This window comes from Pyxicephalus adspersus, chromosome 4 (genome assembly GCF_032062135.1).
Source record: "Pyxicephalus adspersus chromosome 4, UCB_Pads_2.0, whole genome shotgun sequence".
Classification (NCBI taxonomy): Eukaryota; Metazoa; Chordata; class Amphibia; order Anura; family Pyxicephalidae; genus Pyxicephalus; species Pyxicephalus adspersus.
The window spans coordinates 9,187,819-9,211,911 of NC_092861.1; the positions used below are offsets into that span (position 1 = coordinate 9,187,819).

Consider the following 24,093-nt stretch of genomic DNA (forward strand, 5'->3'; position numbering starts at 1 on the left):
CAGAAACCCTCAGCTCTGGTCTTGGCAGCTCCAGAAACCCTCAGCTTGGGTCTTGGCAGCTCCAGAAACCCTCAGCGCGGGTCTTGGCAGCTCCAGAAACCTTCAGCTCTGGTCTTGGCAGCTCCAGAAACCCTCGGCTCTGGCCTTGGTAGCTCCAGAAACCCTCAGCTCGGTCTTGGCAGCTCCAGAAACCTTCAGCTCTGGTCTTGGCAGCTCCAGAAACCCTCGGCTCTGGCCTTGGTAGCTCCAGAAACCCTCAGCTCGGGTCTTGGCAGCTCCAGAAACCTTCAGCTCTAAACTTGGCAGCTCCAGAAACCTTTAGCTCTAAAAGTGGCAGCTCCAGAAACCTTCAGCTCTGGTCTTGGCAGTTTCATAAACCTCAGTACTAGTCTTGGAAGCTCCAGAACACTCAGCTCTGGTCTTGGTAGCTCCAGAAACCCTTATTTTTGAACCTAGGTAGATCCAGAACCCTCAGCTCTGGTCTTGGGCAGCTCAAGAAACCCGGGGCTGCTGCATAAACTCAGCACTAACCCCAGACAGCTCAAAAAACAGCTCAGATTGTTATTCTAGTTTCAAAACAACTACCAAACACATACAGCTTGCAACAGCTACTTTTCTAAGGGTGTCCATTAACATTGGAGGAAATGTAACTAAATTGTCCATTACTAATGGAAACAGAGAACACTGACATGGCTGTATACCATTCCCAATAACTAAGCTTGTTCCCAGGACTACTGCAATAGCTGGGATGGGGTTTCCTGTTTTCAATTTTCATTATCTTTATCCTTGACTTATGCAAACACAAGCTTTGGTGAAAACCACTTGTAAGTATGATTGCTGGCTGGCTCATGGCTGGATCATGCTGCATATTGTCAGAAAATATGATACACCATTATATTTTCCCATATGTAAGCTTCAACACATAGTGTAAGCCCATCTTAAAGAGATATAAATGTATGTAATATAATATATGTAATATGTAATATAAAGTTTATAAGACTTATATCATGATGAGATAATCATCAAACTGTTCTATTTTGATGATTTTAAGCAAATTTTAATTTTAAGTAAACCTGAAATTTGAAAGCTGTTGTTGATGACACCTTACTTTAAAAAACCCTACATCCCTTGTTATGCCACCATGTCTGGTTTCAGTCCCTGCTGCAGCACCAAACTAAAAGGGCAAAAAGTCATACACCCTTATCTGCATACTTTAACTAATGAAGCATGACAGACAGGTAAAGAACATTTTTTTAGAGGAACAAATCTGCAATGGGGTCTGGTTGCATGCCAATCTACATATTCTTAAACGAATAAAAGTAATTTCAAAGAAGCTGTCAAAAAAAACATTATAACAATAATTTAGCTCCAGACATCTTGTCATCTCCAGCATCAGCTCCAGCTTTGTAGTTTTTCTTATTATCTCTATTGGGCACCATGGCTATCAAGAAGTACAAAACTAGATTAGAGTGCAATAAATTACCATAATAGTGCTCAAGGTTTTAAGAGCCTCAACTGTGGTTCTTGGCATGGTTGATGGTATGCATATAATATTTAGTATATAATTTTTAATGACTTTAGGCCTGCTATAGGAGATGGTAATAAACTGCAAACCTGCAATAGGAGATGGTCAGAAATTGAGACATTCTACGTGAGACTGAGTACATGTTAGATGAGACTGGTAAAGATCACTGCCATTACAGCTCCATCACAATTAACAATCACACTGCCAATTTCATGGGTGTGAAGACTGCAGAACAAGCACCAAAATGCTGCACGTGGCCCCTTGGCTGACGGTTGGGCGTATGGGCTGTGTTATAATACCAGAGTATAGGACATCAAACTGATTCACAAAAAACCTTTTTAACTTCAAAATTCACTTCACTGCCTTGTTTTACAATATTATATATATATATATATATATATATACCTATGGTTTGTTTAAACCCATCCTCTGTCATCTGTTTATTCATCAGCCTCTACAATATAGAAAATTGACATCTATATTATACCCAAATCTATAATATGGCAAAAGAGAGTGCAAGTGATAGGTAGAAACTCTGTGAAATTAATTTTGATTATAGATACATATTGGATCAAAAGTAAATTAAAATTAGAAAAACTGGGGGAAACGCTGGGGTATGTTTTTGGGACATTATCATGTGTATTATTTAATGTACAGTGCTGTGTAATGTGTTAGTTAATAATAAGTGCTATAGGGTTTGTAATAAGGTCCACATTGTTTTTTGCCTGTTCTCATCACTTAGTTGGTTTTCACTTCTTTGACCTCTTCTTCAAGTCTTCCTTGATAGTCAAGAAAAGACATATGAATGCTGGCATTGAATTCAATCAAAACACAAAAAATATTTATTAAAATTGCATTATTTGTTCCAACAGAAAGTTTACTCTGTAATGCTGATAAGAATCTGGAGGAAGTCAGATAGCATGCTTGTAATGTGGTGTGGAGTCTATGAACAGGTTTCCTCCTAACGTCTTAAAGGATTTTAGTTCTAACCGAAGCCTTGAAGATGTAGGCTATATTTAAATGTAGCTCTCCAGTGTTGGAAGTGCCCAAAAATTTGTTTAGAAAAAAATGGAAAAAGTGTAGTTTATGGAGCCAGGCTGAACTTTACACCTACCAGTTCAGTTGGAGGCATCGGTGTTCCCTTTTTAATATGAACACAGTTGCCAAAGTAAAGCTGGGGTCACATGCTTGAATTTCAATATCAAATGATACCCAATGCACTTAAGCAACATGTCTGCCTTAATGGAATGCAAGGTAATGCCCCGTACAGATTGGGGACACATTACCATGCACAATGTTAGTTTTCACAATGTTAGTTTTCTGCGTTTTCTGCGGGTAATTTAAATCCATATATCTGATCATTTCACATGCAGATCTCTGACATACATGGTACGCTTTTCTCCAAAGCAGAGGTGTGAAACACAGAGGGCCGAAATTAAAAACATAGACCAAATCAGGGGCCAAACTTAAAATTTATTGAAAAAATTGAGGAATTTTACTACTTCATCCATACCTAACAAAAACAAACCACTCTACACTTTAGGGTTGAAAATACTAATTTCTATCTATCTATGCTGCCTGTGTGTTGTTCATCCTCTCACATCACAAATTTTTCTGACACTAAAAGTTACACTATGCAGTCTCTAATGGATTGAAACAAACACAATGCCCCTGGTAGTCAGTCACCATGTGATCATTGCCTAGGCTTTGTGTCACATGATGGGTGTACAGGAATAATGTCTTGGAATTGCACGTATTGAAAATGATGATGTCATGTAACATGTGAAATGTGCAAGGAAATGAATGGAGATTCTCTGTGCATGTTCTAGCACACTATAATAGATCCTCAGCCTAATACTGACAGTAAGTCCTCCCAGCACTACAATCATAGAAAACTGGGTCAGGGATGAGGCGCCCTTCCTTTTTATAGGAAGATCCTAGTTGACTTTTTGTGTGGGGATCACGTTTTGTTTCATGATCAAGTCACCACCAAAAAGTTGTATGTGTTGGTGTATTATGCATTACTCCTCAATAGAACATTTTAGGGTGACAACATCATGGCTGCTGGAACATTCTGAAGCTTTTGCATTGTAACTGTCACACTTACCTCTTCCTCACTAAAGTGCAGACGCCTCTCTCCTGAGCATGTTCACAGTTTTGACTTTGGGCGTGCCTGAACTCCCATGTTTTATTTGTTTCACTGGACAATCAATTCACTGGCTAGCTCATACACAGCACTCAGCATTTATGCAACGTGTCTCCACTAGTGCTGAGCCCCCTAGCTCTGCTGAGCAGTTCCTGTACACTAGTACCAGTATGTTGGTTAATTCAATGTTTTCTCTGTCCAGCTCCAGTGTAAACTCCTTGTTGCCCAGTCTGTTGTTTTCCAGCCAACTTCCCTGTGCTCTTCCAGTGTTCCCCTATGTATGTGGGTATCCCCGTGTCCCCTGTGCCTCATGTTCTTTCCAGTGTCTCCTGTGTTCCCTGTGCCCCCAGTGTCACTGGGGTCTATTTCCTGGATCCCTGGCTAATGACCCCTGGCGTGTTGCCTGCCTCGACCCTGGCCTTCCTTGACAATTCTACTGCCTTTGGTACCGTGTATCTTCCTGCCCATCCTGGTGTACCCAAGGACCGCAACCTGGCAGTAACCAGCAACCCAACATCCTCACCACTAGAGGCTCTGGAGAAGACCTGGTTATTACTTAGACTCTGCACCTTGGCCGTTCTCAGGGCTTACACCACTTCTGTGCAAGCTGTAGCGCCCCCTGGTGGCCCTGTCTCCCAAAGTGTGACAATAACAATAGGTAGCTAGAGGAAGCAATTCACCAATATATTCCACATAGAAAAAGAGTCTATACATGGATATTATTGCTTAAAACTATCCACAATGAAAGGCAAACTAATAATATGGGTTTTGGCTTTTTGGGTTTAGACACACCTTTATGGCTTTCAGAAAAACACAAAAGTGAGCTAAAGGGTTTTCTTGTACATTTGTTGTTTTGGAATTGTATTTTGATGAGAATCCTAGACATTTTGTAGAGATAATTTACAATTCTGTTTTGTGTTCTCTCTAAGGATGGGTCTGGCTACTAGTAAGAAGACTTGGAATAGAGATGAACAATATGAGGTGAGAGGGCCGAAAGGACCCTCACGTAAATATTTTGGCAAACTTTCCCATCCACCAACAGTAAGTCTCAATGTTTTGTAATCTTCATTATTTATTTTAAGTTTTAGTATTAATGTTTGTATTCTATATTACCAATGAAAATGTTAATCTTTACCAATTACCAATGTCCAATGTCATATTAATCTGTCATGGTCATTTGTCATACTCATAGACAACTGTCATGATCAACTGTCATAGTCAACTCATAGAATATAACAGTTGACTATACTATGGCAATTGACTATGACAATTGACTATGAGTATGACGGATGACTATGACTCTTGAGTATGACAGTCGACTAAGACAATGAAAGTTGACTATGAACATGACAGTTGACTATGACAGTTTAGTATGGGTATGGCAGTTGACTATGACAGTTGAGTATGACAGTTGACTGTTGAGTATGAATGTTGAGTATGCCAGTTGACTATAAACACACAGCTGTAGAAGACCATCTAAGAGGCTGTGTTGCATTGGGGTTGTACTTTCTGACTTTGCCGATCACAATGTACAGGATCTTGATCCTCTCAAGTGTTTGGTTTATTGATATACCCTGAGATTCACTACCCAACTCACTGTGCACTGACGGGGTATAGCAAGAGGTAATAAGAAGTGTTCCGGATGTGCTGAGCATAGCCAATAAGGCAAGACAAAGCCTAAGTATACACTTCTCTAACCTTACCCTCGTTACCCCAACTCTCGGCACTAACCCTAACCCTAATTACCGTAATACCTAATACCGGGGGGAGACATAGGGGGGTGCAAAGTGTGACATTTCATGAGGGCCGTGGACTGTACCTAGACAACAGGGGCCCCACAAAGACCCCAACTCAGTTCAACGGGGCAATGGGTTAGTCCCAAGTCATTTCTGCTTAGGGCCCCACTGCTGGCTACGTTTGTCACTGCCTTATACTAACTAAGACCAAAGGCCACACTTACTACATGGGGTGACAGAAGCATGGGTGCCATTTAGCTATCTGATCCCACGGTATGTACATACTGCATGTCATCAAAATTGTTTCTTCTGTGCTATGAGTTACAATACAGTTGATATACAGCCATATATAAAAGACTCCAATTATTACAGCTCTGCATTTATTAATACATTACATATAGCTGTATTTATAAAGCAGCGACATTTAGGTGAATATAATTAAATGGCAGCAACAGATTGACAACCAGGGAATGTTTAGTGAACTTCCCCTCTGTTGCTCTATAAATAGACCTTATAATAAAATATTAATAAATTGTAGGGTGATTTCCTGTCACCCTTGCACAGGAAGGTCTGGCACACATGCAGGACTGCCACTCACACAACATACGCACCATGCAGGAAGCCGCATATTAGGGAACTTTAACCACATAGAAGAACCAACTTCATCACACAACAGGAATTCAGGTTTTGCAGAAGCACCAAACTTGTAGAAACTAAGTAGAGAGGACCATTAGGAGTTTTTTACTTCAACAAGAACAGAGCAATTTGTTCATATACTGTGGTGCCAACTTTGTCCAAACCTGCTTGCTTGGTTACAGTGCCAATAGAGACTGGGGGGCATTAGGGTGCCTTCTTTGTGTTGCTAATGGCTGGGATGCCTAAAGTGAACCTGTGCCCATACCTTCATTTACCTCTGTATCTATTAGCCTCTAGGAGTAACTTTTTTTCAAGTATTAATTCATTTTTTAGGATGGCAGGTCTAATGTGAACAGATGTTTCTAAGTTTTTAAAAACTATGAATGAAACATTGTGTACCAATTGTCTAGGAAACCTAGACTGTGATGTTCTAAAGATTAAAGCTTTGCTGGCTTTAAAAATTAGTTTCCCCCTTTACTTTAACTTCAGTTATTCAATTCTTTTATTATTGTAAAAAATACTCATTTTGGGGATAATATGTTTAGGGGATTTGCAACTCAAAATAAAGGAAAGGGGGCTTCACAAATTTACATGTAAAATGTGTTCACCTGATGCACCCCCCCACCCCCCCTCCTTCTCCAACACATTGAATTTCTCCTGCATTTTCCATGACCATTTTTATAAACTTTGTAATTGATTAAAAAATCTGAGTAACGTTAAAAACAATCTTTATTTATCATCGCCTTTATTTATCAGGCGATGTTCATTCCCCCCTTACCTCCCACAAAATCTGTGACAATACCATAAACCAACAAGCATTTTGAAAATTTGATGTATAGTGAAAAATTTTGGTAAAACGTTTTTTATTTATGAATAATCGGGATTTGCATTATAGTGAATTAGATAAGCTGATACAGAATTATTTGGTTTGTGTCTGATTTGTATTTGTTATTTTGGCTACAGGTTCCAGCCTCTCGACCACAGAATTTTGAACATCAAAATAGACGGACTCATCAAGGTGAGATGTCTGTGTATGAAAATATTTTATTAAAGGGGAACTAAAGTCAATATGTAGAAAAACCTTTTATTGCAGGATAGGAGATGACCCTTCTGCAATAAAATGAACTTATCTGCCTGAATTATTAATATTACACAGTATTTATATAGTGCCGACATATTACACAGGGCTGTACAAAGTCCATAGTCATGTCACTAGCTGTCCCTCAAAGGAGCTCACAATCTAATGTCCCTACTATAGTCATATGTCATTAATACAGTCTATGGTCATTTTTAGGGGGAAGACAATTTACCTAACTGCATGTTTTAAGAATGTGGGAGGAAACCGGAGAACCCACACAAATATGGGGAGAACCTGCAATCTCCATGCTGATAGGGTCCTGGCCGAGATTTAATCTTGGGGCCCAGAGCCGCAAAGGTCAGAGTGCTAACCACTGAGCCACCATGCTCCCCAAACTCCATCACAAGTCTTTGCCTTCTCATATGGAAAGCAGACAGGTGTTTGCCCTTCCCTACTGTACCCAAAATTGAACAGAGGATGAGATTAAATATAGTTAAAAACAACCTTTCTCAATAGGGGACCCACTGGGTTCCTCCACAGGGAGTAAGGGTTTCTTTGAGCAATTAGCAATTTCTGCTGCTCAAGTAACCACTAAAGCTAGTTTTCTATAAGTGTGAAATTCTCACTGGTCACTGGTGTGGTATTTGTCGCCACGTTTGATGGAGGGTGCTATTCCCTTATGGGCTAGCCCTGAAGTCTTGGAGAGTGCCTCGGCCTAACAACCAGGAGCTCTCCCTTAGTGGGAGTCTCTCTTCGGGAGAGCTCCCAGCTGAGTATCTGGTGGAACCTGCTTATGCGGTCTCAGAGGAAAAAGGCCCCTCTCTGACTTTGGCCAGGGGGGCATGTAAGTCCATCCCAGGCCATCCTTAGGCTGGGTGGGCTCAGTACTCAGCCCTCGTCTGGAGCTTGGCTTCGGAGGGTTTGAGGAAAAGGGTGGCCCTTCCTCTTTTGAGGAGGGATCACAAATAGTACCCCAGTGCCCGTTTTTTGTGTGGTGTTTTTGCACATACACTTTTTTATGGGGTGTGTTTTAGCACGGATCGCGAAATTCTAAAAAAAAAAAGTGTGAAATTCTTTCCATTGACCATCAATGTAGGGAACATTCTTCCCACTTACCACCAATGTAAGGAGATTTGTTCCCATCATGTAATTTTGCCAATAACTGTAGATATATAAATTATCAGCAGGGATTCTCTGACACCAGAACGTTATTATAAGGGTTCCTCTGTGTTAAAAATGCTGCTTTTAAGTATAATTTTTAAACAATAATGCTTTAAAGTTATTACATCCAAAGCAATGATCTAATCATGCAACCTGCGGGTGTCCTTGGAATTCTATGGGTGATAAAATACTATATACATTGTGTGGTGTTGTTGAATGTCTCCCATGTTCTGACACAGATGAGAGGTTTGTTGCTGCCCTCTTTGACTACACTCCAATCAATAATGGAGATCTCCAGCTACAGAAAGGAGAGAAGCTCCTGCTCCTGTCTGAGTGAGTTCTGTTTTCTATCATAGCATAGTGGACCTCTTGATAAAGATTTGGCAGACAGATGTTTTGTTCGGAATTTACAGGATGACATAATGGGAGGTAAAGGCATTTGGTCGTGTGAAACTGAAACTTTAAAACTTGTTATTTTTATCTTTTCCCTTTCGGTTACTTTCCCTCTTCCTTTTCTTAACCTTTTATCTGTGTTTTACATATTGTTAACTTACTTATTTTTCATTCTTCCTTTCTTGCTCTCCTTTTCTGTCTCCTTTTTTTACCTTTTTATCTAACTCTTTTTCTGTTCTTTTACATTATCTCCTATTCCTTTAGTTTAATTGTCCTTCCATCCATTCCCTTTCTTTCTTTTTTTTTCCTTTCCTACTAATTCTTTTTCCTTTTTCTTTTACTTTAATTTTTTTTCATACAGTATCTGCTTTCCTTTAATTGCCCCTCCTGCTATCTCCTTGCTTTCTCTTTCCTTCATTTATTTTCCACTTATCTCAACCTCTCCTCTCCTCTTACTTTATTTTCCCTTCTATCCCTTCCCATATGTTCTCTCCTATTTGTTTATTTTCCTTTTATTTTCATCCATTCTTACGTATTTTCCTCTTTCCAATTCTATCCAATCCCTTACTAACTTTGCCATCCTTTTTTTCTCATTCATTTTCTTTTTTTTTTACATCCCATCTTTACATTTCTGTCTTCCTTCTGTCAATTCATTTCCTTTGATTTTGTCCTTTTTGTGTGGCCATCTTACTTTCCATCTTTTTGTCCTTTGCACAACCAATAAGTTCCATTTTTATAGCTTTTTTCATTTTTTTCCAGTTTACTTTCTTTTTTCTTTTCCCCTTTCCCCCATTCTTTTCATTACCCCTTCTCATTTATTCCAATACATAACCTTATGTTCCCTTCCTTCACTGCTCCCTGTCCTTCCATTCTATCCCCTTCCATTATCTTCCGTTGGCCCTTTACATTCGTTACCTTCACATACCATCCTGTTCCCTTATTTCACCTCCTACTTATTCACCTCCTTGTTCATTCATTTTCTTCTTTTTCATAAAGCCTCACTCCAACCCCAAAACTTAAATGGCCAAATGCTCTATAAGGTCTATAAGGTCTTGGGGTGACATAAGGAGTACTTTCACTTAGCTTATCCCTTGCTCCCCAGGTGACGGTAAGGTAAATCCAATGGCTTACAACGGTTTACAAAGTAGGCTGCAGGGAATTACAGGAGCAGGGGAATAAAGTTGCAATTATGCCTTAAAGTTTTTATAAGACAAAAACATTTGTTTTTTAAAAAGAATAAGTAAGGGTAACATCATCTGTCCTTTTATTGTTGCTCTCTGTTTTATTACTCCACATTGCTGCAAAGATCTGAGGTTGCTTCGGTTGCCCAGGTATAGATTCACCAATGTTATGGGCACGAAAAATGAGGCCACGTGACTACCTGAATATACTAAATAATGAAGTTTTTCCATCAATGGATTTTTTTTCTTGATGGCATATTCCAGGATGATACTTTCAGGATTCATCAGGTTCAAACGGTGGATCAAAGAGCATGAGACAACATTTTCACAGACCTTTATCTTTGAGAAGTGCCGGAGAAGACTTTGCACAGTGGTCTGACTCTCCGACCATCAATACAAGATCTTGACAAATAATAAATGCAACTCTGGATGGAAAAACCTTTTATGGCCACTTGTTTTTTTTTTTATGTACTATAATGAATGTGTGTCATAATAAAAAAATTAAGACAGTTGAAAGAAATATTACAAACATTGGTACACTTTGTCAACCTATGCAACTTTTTTTGGCCAGGCAGTATATTTTTCCTCAGATAGTTCCATGTTTCCGGCATTATTAATGTTATCAATTTTCTTCTCTTTTGTCAGCACTGTTGGAGAGTGGTGGTATGCAAAGTCCGAGCTTAGCGGCCAGGAGGGCTATATCCCCAGTAACTATGTCACCCAGGTTGCCAAACTGGAAATGGAATTGTGAGTAGATTACTAAACTGAATGATAAAACATTTTTTCTTGTACTTTATTACTCAATAACTATGAAAGCATTCCTCCCAAAAAGGAAAAATTACTGATTAATCTGCAAGCTTCCAATCTATGTTGTATGCCTATTTCATTACGGAATGCAAAGCCTTTATCTTACTGTATAGTAAAAATGAATCTTACTCTATATTTAAAATAATTTGTCAATATCATGTGAGTAATCTATAAATAATAACATAGTAATAATTAAATATAATCTTTGCAATAGCTGATCTTAGAACTGTAACAATAGCCCCCAATGTAAAGTAATAAAGAAATGATGTTCTAGCAACAATTAACAAATAAAATGTTAGCTTCTGGTGGGGATGGCCTTCAATCTCTAAGTTAGCTTGTTGGGTTACACATTTCCCCAACTGACTTCTATTGTTAATAGAATATAAGCTTTAGGCAAAGTTTACAAGCATGTACTTCTGTTTGCTTCCTATACACTCAAAAGGGTTACAAAGATAGAGATTTACTTACAGTTATGACTTTTTGGGTTGATTAGAGTAAGCAAAGTTTAGAATGTTTGTCACATTTTACTGATGCCTGTGCTTCCATTGGGGAGAGTCAAGAAGTGAGTGGAAACTCCTCAATAAGGACAATAAGCACCTTGTTGGATAATTTTTGGAAGAGGCCCTAAATCTAAAGATCCTTCTGTTTCAGGAACACAAACTTGGGTCTAGTATTATACAATGACCCCAGTATGCACCTCTATTGGCCTCACCAATGGTTTTGAAGTCCAGAGGTGTTTGTTAGGAATAAGCGAGAATTCCCCCAGCATTCTCGTGAAAATTTCCTTGAACTTTCGATGGGTCCACAAATTCCGGGGATTGCAAACAGGAGGATTCCCAGGGCTGCATGAACAATTGCAGCCCTGAGAACCCACTGCAATACCCGGGCACTAGAGGTTTTTAGGTCAAGTGCCCGGGGATCGCAGTGGAACTGCAGATGAACTCTCAATGGAGTTTATCCGCGTGCCTCCTCCACTGTACTTATCCCGGTGACAGTGGGAACTGAACTGCAGATGGACTCTCAATGGAGAAACTCCAATGAGTTAATTAACTTCTGGTGCCCCGTGATCGCAGTGGATTCTCAGGGCTGCATTCGCTCATGCAGCCCTGGCAATCCTGTGTGTGATCCCCGGCACTAGAGGTTAAATGGGGACAAGTCTCCCCATTCAAAACCTCTAGTGCTCTCTGGTTGGCTGAGGAAAGCTGACACTGCATTCATTGATCAGCACAGCCTGCAATCTTTTTTTTTTTTTTTTTTTTCATCTTTCTTTTTTCGATTTCGTTTGGTGAATTTACACCGGCCGTTCTCGCTTACAATATCGGTAAGCAAAAACGGCTGAATTCACCGCAAAATCGAGTTTTAAAAACTCACTCATCCCTAGTGTTTATTCCATCATGGACTTAACCAGCCACCACATTGATTGGGGACTAAAAGTGCCATATTTGTCAAGGCAGAAAGAACATCATAAGGCTCGCCACCTTGGATTTCCATGATGACATGCACTTTTGGACTCCATATCTATAACTATGGTGCTCCAGTTTTCTCAAACTTATAAACTCTTACAACTGCTATCAAGCTATGGAAATGTTTATAGTATGTCTTCATATAATACATATATTTTTATCTGCAGATTCTTTTTTAATAACATTACTCGAAAAGATGCAGAAAGACAACTATTAGCTCCAGAAAACCTTCCCGGGACCTTTCTTATTCGGGAAAGTGAAACAAACCCAGGTACAGTATATGTGACAATGACAAGTGCTGATATTGCAGAGGATTTGACATATCTCGAGAATAGTTTTGTCAACCCTTAGGCTACATACAGATCCTAGATTTTCAACACCCAAGATGAATGTGATCCGTGATTGTCTAGTGTTAGTACAGCTGTCACCTGACAACATTTAGTCTTCTGGATCAATAATGAACCAACACATACGGCAGGGATTGTTTTCTAATTCCTTCCCTTCCCATAACTCAGTGCTTGTTGTTCCTACTTCCACCAAAAATATTAATTTTGGGCAATAAAAATTGAACTTTTGTATGGGGCCTTAGAATGCAGAATCCAAAGTCTGTGTACTTTTACAACTGGGAATCCAAGGTCTTGTTGCTCGTACATCAAATAATTCACAGTCAGTCCATTTTAACAAACTAAATTTAAGGACAGTACAGATTGCAAAATCTTTATATTACTATACTGAAAATGTATTTATCTTCTTTTTATCATTAGAAAAGTCTACAGTTACTGCAGAGAATCTAAAGTCTTTATGCCTTGAATCAGGGTTCTTAGCCGTTTTACCATACCAGACCTCCAGTGTATTGCCCCATATGCTTCCATAGCCCCTTTGGTCGACTTTCCAAATCATCATTAGTCCTATAAGGTATCACAATGACTTTTATGGCATTAGCTTAGTTTAACTTTACATAAGTAGAACAGAACAAAACGAGAAAATTATAAAGATTTTATTACATGAATTTATAGGGAAAATAGCAAACGCCAATACACAAGCTAGCCCAACTAATTGGACTTTTGCTGTTAATATGGGCAATCCAAACCTAAAATCATGGCCCACTTACTGGCAATGTTACTGCCATGTCATCTAACACATCAGATCTATTTCTTGGCTTTGGTTTAAGGTTCAGTAATGCAGAGAATCTTGTTTCTATTATTAAATATTTAGAGATCTAGCCCAATAGTCCCATTATTTAGAATATGGCTACCATCACGGGGGAAAACGCCTTCAGTATTGTAAGGAATATAAAGAACCTCACTTAGGAGTGATATCTTAAAGGCAAGATTATGAGTTTAATGTAATCTCGGTATAGTTGTAGGATGTGAAAGTCACACGGCGTTTCCTGGGGCTGAAAAGACAGGAAACCGCAGCTTTTCACATCTTTTATTTGCTTTAATTTGGTGGAAGATATGCTCTAAACATCACATCTACTCTAACAACGTCTGGTCAGAGTTTTAGGAGTTGCTGCATCATATATGGTCCCATATGTGTCCTCTCCACCCACCCATAGTCTTTAGAAGTTTGGCATGGTTCCATGTACACTAAACATAGATCATGGACTCAGATTATAGCATTGTGTTCCTGGATGAGAGTTGAAAGACTCGCAGGCTCATAAAGAGGTGAAGTGAGGTTCATGTGGATAACACTTGTGTCATTCGTGCTTCTAAGAGATGAAAGCTTTTCCATCAAGCAAAGCCGCAGACATGGAGTAATATGCGTAATTTATCCTCACGGTGCAGTAACAAATCTCTTAATGAGTTCATCAGTTATTGAGAATTGTTCCTACATTACTCCTCTGTTTAAGATTTATTAATGCAAATAAAAATATATTCTTTAATAAATAAAAATCTGCATTTCAAAATCAATCTGAATTATTGAATGTCGAATGGTTCCCCAGCTGGACTACAATGTTTTTTATAATTAATAAAACATTGGTTCTCCCTATCAGCAGAGCAAAGAACCCTTAAAAATTAAAACCCCCTACAGGTTTGAACATATTAAGGACACCCTATCATCACAGGGCCACTTCTACTTTTCTTTTTATGGGAAGTGTCTATATACTTGCCATTCCAGTGACCATTGTATTGAAAAGCCATTGCAGAGGCTGCAGATGTTCAACCATGGATGAGTTAAATTTGTGCTTCCCTGTTGGCTGCTGTGGTTCCTTTTGCTGCTGAGATGTATGAGCTGGCAGTCGGAACTACCCCAGCCATAAGGGGAGCAAGAATTCTACACCCCCCGAAGAGCAGGGTATTTATAGCGGGTGGGCAATGGAGATGTGGCAACTTTTTAAATGCATGGGTCTCCAGATAATTAGGTTCATAAACACGTCTTTTAAGGGTGATTTAATTTTTTTTATTTTGGGGCACCTGGGGGATCATGGTCATTAAAATGTACTGGTTTCATTAATTTAATTACTGGTTGAGCTTGTTCAGGACCTTCCTGCTATAGAGTAACAGTGCTGTCTCCCAATTTCTGTCCTGTGAAATATTCTATAAACCTTTACTATATGGACCCTTGAACACATTTTGTGCTTTGATGCTTGGCCTTTGCACTTGTGCATTGTTGAATATTGCTTTGAGGCAGCCCATTCATTTTAAATAGGGAGGTAGTACAGTATGGTGGACAAGAAATGTTCAGTATTGGATAAACCTGTAGTATTTGTGCAACACAACATCTGTTATTGCAGTACTGTTGAAATGCATTGTAATGAGGGTGAGTTGGGGTTGGTATTGGCACTATTGTGCACCAACAGAGGGTGTGTTGGGGTGCCATTCATGATTGGCTCCATTATGCACCAACAAAGGTGACATGCAACACATTGGTGAACTGACGCCGTCCCAATCTGTGCCAATCCTCTGCACACAGTTGTGGTCTACCACTGAGTTGACCAAGAAGTTCACACCAAAACTAATTGATGATGCTGAAATACATGCAAGTAAAGAGGTTGAAGGAAATCACAAGAGAACAGCACTGAAATCCTACCCCCCATACAAGAAATAATCCAAAGTTTTACTGCTTTAGCAATGGTATGGTAGGGGCTCCTGTAAGTTTTAGCATTTCAGCTCTGGCACGTGTATATTTCTAATGGACCAAAACAAATGTTATATTTCTGTTATATGCCGGTTTTCTTTTAGTAATATTACCTTACCGTGTTTTTAAAAGTATGCAGCATGTGCCTAAGGTGCCCAGCTGGTTAATACTGATGCAAACACCAGATCTGAAAAGGATGTCTTTAATAATTTCTTCTCCTGTCAATGCTTTTTGCCTTGGGGTCACAATGACCTCGGTTCTTTAGTACTTTTAGTAAATGACCTGGAACAAATAAGTAGGTAAGAAGGGTAACCTTTCCTTGTGTATATACCTGTTCCATGACAGTGACCAGCGGCTCACCTTAAGGCCCCATTCACACAAATACAATGCGGTAACACATTCTAAACGTGTATGCACCATTTCCTGCAGAACACTATAGGGCAATGTATTTTGGTGTGGCCATGCAAATGCACTGAAAAGGTGCATTGGGGTGCCATTAGGAATAAATAGGTTAACATTGAACAACATGCAGCATGGGCATTACTTTGGTTGCAGAATCGTGCATAGCAAAGTTTGTATTGGCTCACATAACAGGAGGCCAGTGTTGGTTTTCCTTAAACATCCAAAGCGATTCTGCAACAATTATTGTATTCCTAATGTGCACAGAGGAAGTGTGCATTAAATACACACAATAATAATACTTTTATTCTTTTTCCAGGCACTTATTCACTTTCTGTGAGAGACAAAGACTCAACGCGGGGAGATTTAGTGAAACACTATAAGATCCGAATGCTGGATAATGGCGGATATTATATTTCCCCGACTCTCACTTTTTCCTCTCTACAAGATCTAGTGAAACATTATACCGGTGAGCATACAATATTCTCTCACTCTGCACAAAGGACATTACCTTCTGAATATTTCTTTGCTGAACCCTTTTACTGCCACCTCCGCAGTCTTTATGGCGAAGCAGGATGGGGGCCCACAGGCTCATGAGCAAAATAGCAGCCGTGAGCTTGTTTTATTATTTAAAGATGTATTAAATGGATATTCTATTTGTAGTAGAATTGATTCTGATGGCTGCAAAACAACTCAACCACAAACACACATTATTTTGATGGAGGATTTATTAGGTGTTTATTAACTCAACATAGTCTTCACATACTCTTCACTGGCATGGAAGCTACTGGGACCATAGTTGAGCCCATGGTGGGTCTGCAATGGAGAAAGTTTCTGGGTCTTTAGTTAATCTGCAAGTTATAATTGTAGCTTGAATATGGAAAGCTTTTATTAGGTCTAATGCACAGGAGTATATTGCATGCATTGTATAAAATTTTAGGTGGTCATCTTGTATTGTCTGTGCTGAATGTCAAGGCATATTATCTTATTCTGCTCTCCTCCATATTTTTCAGGCTGACAGGCATTAAACCATTCCTACAATGATATCATGTCCTTATGTTCCTTAAAGTCACTCCCTTAATCCAATGGGTTTCCACCTATATCGCTTAAACAATGACATCCCATGCAATACTATATTCTAAAACGACATAGTAACTATAAAAAATGTATCTGACAAAAGAGTTACACTGATCATTTTTCTGTATTTCATAGTTAGAGCCGATGGGTTATGCCGGAAATTGGAAAATCCCTGCCCAGCATTAATAAAAAACAAATGGGAGACAGATGTATGGGAGATTCCAAGGGATTCCCTCAGGCTCATAAAGAAGCTTGGAGCTGGACAATTTGGTGAAGTATGGATGGGTAAGTTGTAAGTCAGTACAACCAGATGGAACAGTTAGATTGACTTTATTATTTGTTTGTTCACCCTACATTGAACAGTCAACTCTATACCAGATGGTTGTTTTGTTGGAGTTAATGGATGGCCCAAACATAGTCCAAGCCATGGAGATCATAGTGATCCCCAACACAATGGGAATTTTTTGTTATTAGTCATTACTCATCATTATTCAACCTTCATAATGGCAAAATCTAAAAGGCCATCGGCATATTTGTCATTGAATTTGATTCTGTATGCAGTTGGTTGGCTTTTGGGTTCTCAAAACAGTATGATTGTTGGGAAGTGGACATTTTTTTACCAATGCTTTCTGCATATAACGTTTTGTTTCCAACTAACTACACAAAGGTATGTTTTCATCCTGTATTTGTTGTTTGATACTTCAGTGTGGAAGTATAGTTACAAAATAACCTAAGTTATTCAATTTGACTGTTTTTGGAAACGATCTTTTGTAATTGTTTCTAGAGGCAAATGAACGAACCAGCACTGTACACACAACCCCGTTCTGTTCCTTTAGGAGAGAAGTGGGGAAGAGGAGTGAGTGAAAATCCTCTGTCCTTTCCTCAATAACAAAAAAAGTTAGTCGTCCTGATCAGTCATTCATCAATCTGTCCTGGAGATGTCATAAGACCTCCTTGCAGATCTATAAAGTACTCTTTCATATTTCTTTTGATCTTTTTTGACCAGAGAAATTTACTAAAATAGAAATCCCCATAAGAATCCCCTTATGGTACAACCATACAAACATATAATCTTTCATTATTCTTGAATATCCTTTGGTTCTCAAAGTTTTCATTGATTCCTTGTCTTTCATTTCTCACCTTTTAGGATATTATAATGGCAGTATGAAAGTAGCTATTAAGACATTAAAAGAGGGCAGCATGTCACCAATGGCTTTTCTGGATGAGGCTAATATGATGAAAACCCTCCGACATGATAAACTGGTACAGCTTTTTGCCGTTGTAACCAAAGAACCCATTTACATCGTAACAGAGTACATGGCAAATGGTGAGTGAAAAGAACGTTATAATGGATTGGCAAGAGGTAGTAATGTTGGGTTTCTTTAGTCTTTTATAGCTTTTATAAATCAGATCCATAGAGCCTGAATTATTAAAGCTCTCCTAAACTGGAGAATATAGAATATCATAACTGGAATGGATTCCTTTTCCTCTATTGGTTGACAAATGTTTTCAGCCCTGGACCAGATCCGTTGCAGATTTGCTGGATAACGGGGTTCTCCCATGTTAGTCCATCTTGTTTAGTCCTGGAAAGATTTTTATAATTGCAAAACATTTTTTGAATGGGAAAATAGCTAAAAAACAAAGGTGGACTACTTGACTTGCCTAAAATAATTGTGCTGTGGGGCGCTGTCGCTCTAATTGTGCATCCAATAGGTGGGAAGGCAGAGAAGGTGTGTTTGATGAGTACTTGACCACTAAAGCAATCAATAGACACCCTGAATTCTCATTATTATCTATTTTATATTTTTAGGAAGCTTAGTCGACTTTCTGAAGACCGAAATAGGAAGCAAACTACGATTTCTGAAACTGGTGGATATGGCAGCTCAGGTGTGTAAAACCTTGTTGTTACAAATTACTGACCAATGATGCCGCTATGTTGGCGGCACAATTTCCCTTTCTTTATAATGTGTAAAGTAGAATATCAGCTACAATATGAAATCATTACTCTATAACAAGATCAACTGCCCAATGGTATTGGAAGCATAGTAGGCATAGGCTACACAATCTATCCCTATGTGATGCAAGTGTAAGATGGGCAAAGTCAGCAAATAGTTCCTGTGCAAGAACAATTTTTAGGTTGCTCAGATTAAAAAAAAAAATTAAAACTACAAACTTTTATTTTCTTTGACTAGAATGATAGATGCAGATTAAGTATTCCCTTGTTGGTGTCCTTTGATGGCACATAGCCTGCAACTGGAGACAAATAGAGAACATGTCCTCAACCTTCTGGCCCAATGATGTTAAACAGAAATGTAAGACTTATGTCTCAATGCTGGGCTTGGATTGAGGAAGGTTTTTGGATATGATACCTAGTGGTCAGCACATAGACAAATAGACGAGGGCTAGGAATTTTTGAAACCTTAACTCTCTCATGGCCCATAACATGCAACTGGAGTGAAATGGAGAACATGTCCTCAATCCTCTGGCCAAGTGGTGTCAAACAGAAATATACGACTCATGTCTCAATGCCGGGCCAGGAAGTTATATAGATATTGGGTTAGCACATAAACAGATAGATGAGAGTTCAGAATTCCATTGTTAATGCCTCTCTCATGGCAAATGACATCAAATTAGGAATATCTGCACTTTCTGGACCAGTGGTGTCAAACAAAAATGTAATACTCATGCCTCAATGGTGGGCTTGGATTTAAGCCTCAATGGTGGACTTTTTTGCTGTTTTTCTTGTTCTAAAACAGAGTATTGGTCAGGTATATGTGACAGTGGGAGGGGAACTCCAGCACTAGTCCAACCCACATTTCATATAAATGGAACCCTGAATTACAGAGCTTCCTTGGGCAATGTCACATGCTCCCAAACGGGTTTATTGAAAAGTACCAAACCTCTTAAATAATAGAGAGGTCAGCAAAGTGAAATGAGGGGGGGGGGGGGGTGTGTATAGAGCTATAGAGCTTAATAGGAAGAGAATCGAACACAGTATTTGTATATATTAGTGCTTACCTATATCACTTTTGTTAGTATTTGTTATTGTTTTTAAAACCTATGTTGCTGTATATTAATATGAATAGAAAACAGTGCCAACAGCAGCTCTGTACATTAAATAGAGGTTGCAAATGACAGATATATACAAACAATGACACAGGAGGAGGTGAGGACCCTGCCCAGAAGAGCTTACAATCCAAGATATATATGTAGTATGTATGTTGTAACTATATAAATATATATGGGGCAGCCATATTTGCTCAGTACACTGGTTCTGCTTTCAGTTTTGCTTTGGTTTTGTACTTCTTCTCGTAGAACAACCACCCTACTAAAATAAATATCACTCCCAGTTCTGTAAATATTATAAACTCACTCAGAAAGTCTGCTGGACAACATTGAGTCTTGTAGTATTCTGCCTCTCATTATAACACTAGCTGCCCCTGAAAATGTGAGGTCCCTGCCAATTAACTTTCCAATAGGCAATGACATAGATAAATTATGTGGGCACCTATAGAAAAGACCCTCCCACCCTGCTGTCCATATGAAAGTAGACTCGGGACCTAACAGATCTCATCTCATGGGGAGGGGTTGGGTCCTGAGATGAAATACAGCTTTAAATATCTTTGGTTTTTAAAAGATTTAACTAATTATAAGAATTTATTTAATTTGCAGCCAAAGTAAATCATTGTGATTCTAACAAATTACCTGGTTAAAAGCAGTTAATTTTTTTTTTTTTGTTAGCTAATACTTTTTTTTTATGACATACCTTTATATAGACCCACTGATGACATCACTGGGTCTATAATAAGGTATGTGATTAAAAAAAAGAATTCTGTATTTCTGTATGCAATAGAGGCAGTTCATATTGCATCCTGAAAACATCAAAGAACCCTGCCTGACTATTCCTCCTAGGAGCCCTGCTAGCTGAAGGCTGGCTCTTGATGGAGGTATGCAAATGGTAAAATGCTTTGGTGGGTGGATGTTGGTCTTGAGGAGTGGATGCTCCCAAGCAAAATACTTTTGCATTCGGAATTTCCTATGTATTGCCCATGTGTGATGCTGAACTTCCCTAAATAATGGGCATACAATGAAAGAAAGGAAAGGGGTGGCCCAGGGACAGTCAGCCTGGGGAGGGTTTATATAAGGTTGGACATCCTCCAATCAGAAAATTAGGGGGCCTTTACTGACATTTTGCAAGAAGCTCACAGTGTGCAGTGAAATCAGAGTAAGCAGTGTCAATCCAAAAGGGGAGCCGGTACAACTTTGCAAGAGAAATGAGGGCAGATTTAATCTCTTGTGTAGCCCGGGCCCAACATTTCCCCATACCGGACAATCAGATAATTCAATGCAGAAGGGAGGATTCTGTCATTAACGCGGGCACACCTAGCAAAGATAAAATGAGACGACCTCGGTGTATATTTAGTTTGTGGTCTCTCACATCAGCTACATCTGCGGCAGGAAAGTGTCACTGACATTTTTCCATCACAGCAAACTAAATTGATCTTTGAAAACTTTTTTTTTTTTTTTTTAATGTTTCAGAAGTTGAAAATAACCACAACTTGGTCTTACAGCAGATTCATCTCTTCTTATCGGTATATAGAAGCTGGCTGTGGTACATGCTCATTTTGAAATATGTTCTCAAAATATGTGCACTTCCATGTCAAACTAATGTCCTTGTAACGTAGAGATATTCTAGGGGGGGAAAAAGCAAACACAAGGGGGGCTATTTATATAGCTAATGTTCACTAAAACATTCCCTGGTGGAGAACCATCTCTGCTATTGAGACACATGGACCTAGAAGATCCTTCACCAGATAAATTTTTATTGAATGTCACATTCCCTGCTTTTTAAATAGAACTGTGAACATACCAAGAGAACTAAAAATAAAAAGAATTACATCTGTATTATAAATAGAACTGTGAACATACAATACTATGAGAAGAGATACAAACTTCTCTATTTTGCACATACTTCTAAAATGCTTAAATTTGGTCTGAAGATTACTCAAAGCCCTCAAAATGTTATAGATTTTCTGTACCCCTATAAAACAAAATAGTTCTGGTTCTAATTTTTGCACCACAGGTAGTCCCGGGGTTACATACAAGATAAGGACTATAGTTCTTAAGTTGAATTTGTATGTAAGTTGGAACAGGTACATTATTTTAATAAATGCAATTAGGACAGATGTATGTATCAATATATTATTATGCAGTGGTGTCAGTTACTGTAAAAAATCCTCACTGTGAGCTAATCACAAACAAAGCAAAAATAAAACTTTATGGAGGCTAGATATTCATTAACTTCTGGAGCAAGCTGTGCTTTGATATGCAAAAAGAAACAACTGCAGAGTTTGTCTTAGTCATTAGAGAGTTACAAGATGTTACAAAAAGAGCTAAGCTGTGTTTAGCAAAAGATTTCTTCTGCAAGTCATGCAAAGCACCCCCCTCCAAGCCTCTGTCCTGCACACAAGGGAGCAGGGAAGCCTGTTCCTATCTAGAAGTCATCTGTTTGTCAGATTTCCTTAACCCGGGTACTACCTAAGCTGCATTTTCAGTAAAAACATTCACCATTTTTTAGTGTACACTAACACAATATAATCCCCAGTTTTTACATACCAAACATGCAAAGCCCAAACATTGCACACTCATATAAAACATATAATTTTGATGCAAATACTCAAAATTTTTCCTAAATGGCAGTTTAAAAGGTTCTAATGTAGCACTAACAAAGAAGGTTTGTCCCCAAAATCATCAACATGACAATTTGGTTTTATGTGGGCAAAGCTGCCACTGTAAAGTCTATGGCAGTGAAAGATTTAAAGCCCTTGTATTATTCTCCTTACCCCCTCACTGTAAAGGGTTAATGATTGTTTGTTCTAGAAGGAGAGGAATAAGCAATACTTATACAATACTTTCCTCATTCTCCACTCTTGTAATCTTCCTCCCATCGGCATGAATTGTCCCCCAAAGCCATTTGTCTTTGTGGCTCCTCCAGTTACAGACTGTCCAATGTCATCATGTACAATGCAAGAGCAGCACTGCTACAATGCACATGTGGATTGAATGGTCCATGTCCAGGAACCATGTCCAGGAATAGTGGACAAAATCACCAGCTGCTGGGGCAACCTTGGTGTTGGTGGTCAGTTGGAGGAAAATGACCCAAGCCTAGTGGTCAATAGAAGGAGAATGTCTCGGTGTCCATGGGTCTCAAAATTGGTGGTCAATAGTAAGAAAATGATCAAACGCTAATGGTTAGTAAGATGAAAATGATCCAGTGTAGGTTGGAGGAAAATTACCCTACAGCAGCATTATCAGTCCATAGGGGAAAAATGACGCAGTGTCTTTGGTTATCAGAAGTTATATATCCTGGTGTCAGTGGTCAGTAGTCCCCCAGCTTCAATGGTCAGTAGAAGGAAAATGCGCCAATGTGAATGGTCAGTAGGAGAAATTGATCCAATGTTAGCAATCATTAGAACATTTCTTTGATGGGGGGGGAGTTTTTATGCAGATGCATTTTTTCTTGACAATGAGTGCCCCGACCTGAAAACTCAGGGCATTCATAGTCGGTGCTCTACCTATGTGTGTTTTAGGGCTTACGTTTTAATTAGACTTTTTTAATTAGACATCAGTGGTATTGGGATATGGCAGCTGCTGCCCACCTTTATGGATCTGATCTGGTAGCTGAATAGTTCCATAATTGTTTGTATTTTTTGCCTTGACACAATCTTGACGTAAGTGTGCAGAGACAGCAAAAGCTAAAAAATCTGCAATAAAAACGTGACTTTCCTTTAAAAAGCTGCCTATACTTGGCTGGCTTGTGTTTCCTATACTGCTGCAGCAATGGGCAAAATACCATAGAAACACCAGTCCTATAATATCTATAGGAGCCTATAATCTCTGATTTGTTGGGTATAAGTAGCTCCATATTTGCCAACAGACCTTCATGGTCTGCTGAACAATCAACCACAATACCTAAAAACAAAAACCAAACAGCAAAATCAAAGCTGTGTGTTACAGTTTATAAGCCTTATTTATGGCACAAACAGGTTCTGCAAAACTCACAACTGTCTGTAAAGAGAGTGATGGCTAATTTCAGAAGAAATACCCTTATACCGATCATATTAGGAGTGCAAAAACAGAGTATTCAGATGCAAAGAGTTTTACATTTCCAGCTGGCTTATAGTAAAAATAACCAATAGTGAATAGCCAAAAAGCTAACAAGTGGTAATTGGTAGTGTTGGTCGAATAGCTCACTATTCGATTCGACAGCTATTCGGCCGAATATAGCAAAAAAATTCGGGTGGTCGAATTCGAATTCGAATCCCATTAAAGTCAATGGGAGAAAAATTCGGGTTTGTTTCAGCACTGTGTAGAGCTTCTACAGCCTCCAAACAGGTGTAAAGAGATACA

General features: G+C 38.9%; 1 protein-coding gene across 1 annotated transcript in view; it reads left to right on the forward strand.

Moving 5' to 3' along the window:
• BLK (BLK proto-oncogene, Src family tyrosine kinase) overlaps positions 1-24,093 on the forward strand; it is a 36,880-nt gene that overhangs the window by 2,051 nt on the left and 10,736 nt on the right. The window contains exons 2-10 of the mRNA XM_072407350.1: positions 4,601-4,712; positions 7,007-7,061; positions 8,522-8,615; positions 10,502-10,603; positions 12,294-12,397; positions 15,926-16,075; positions 16,819-16,968; positions 17,831-18,010; positions 18,494-18,570. Of these exons, the coding sequence (XP_072263451.1) occupies positions 4,602-4,712; positions 7,007-7,061; positions 8,522-8,615; positions 10,502-10,603; positions 12,294-12,397; positions 15,926-16,075; positions 16,819-16,968; positions 17,831-18,010; positions 18,494-18,570 (1,023 nt within the window). The 5' untranslated portion in view covers position 4,601. The remainder of the gene's footprint in view (positions 1-4,600; positions 4,713-7,006; positions 7,062-8,521; positions 8,616-10,501; positions 10,604-12,293; positions 12,398-15,925; positions 16,076-16,818; positions 16,969-17,830; positions 18,011-18,493; positions 18,571-24,093) is intronic.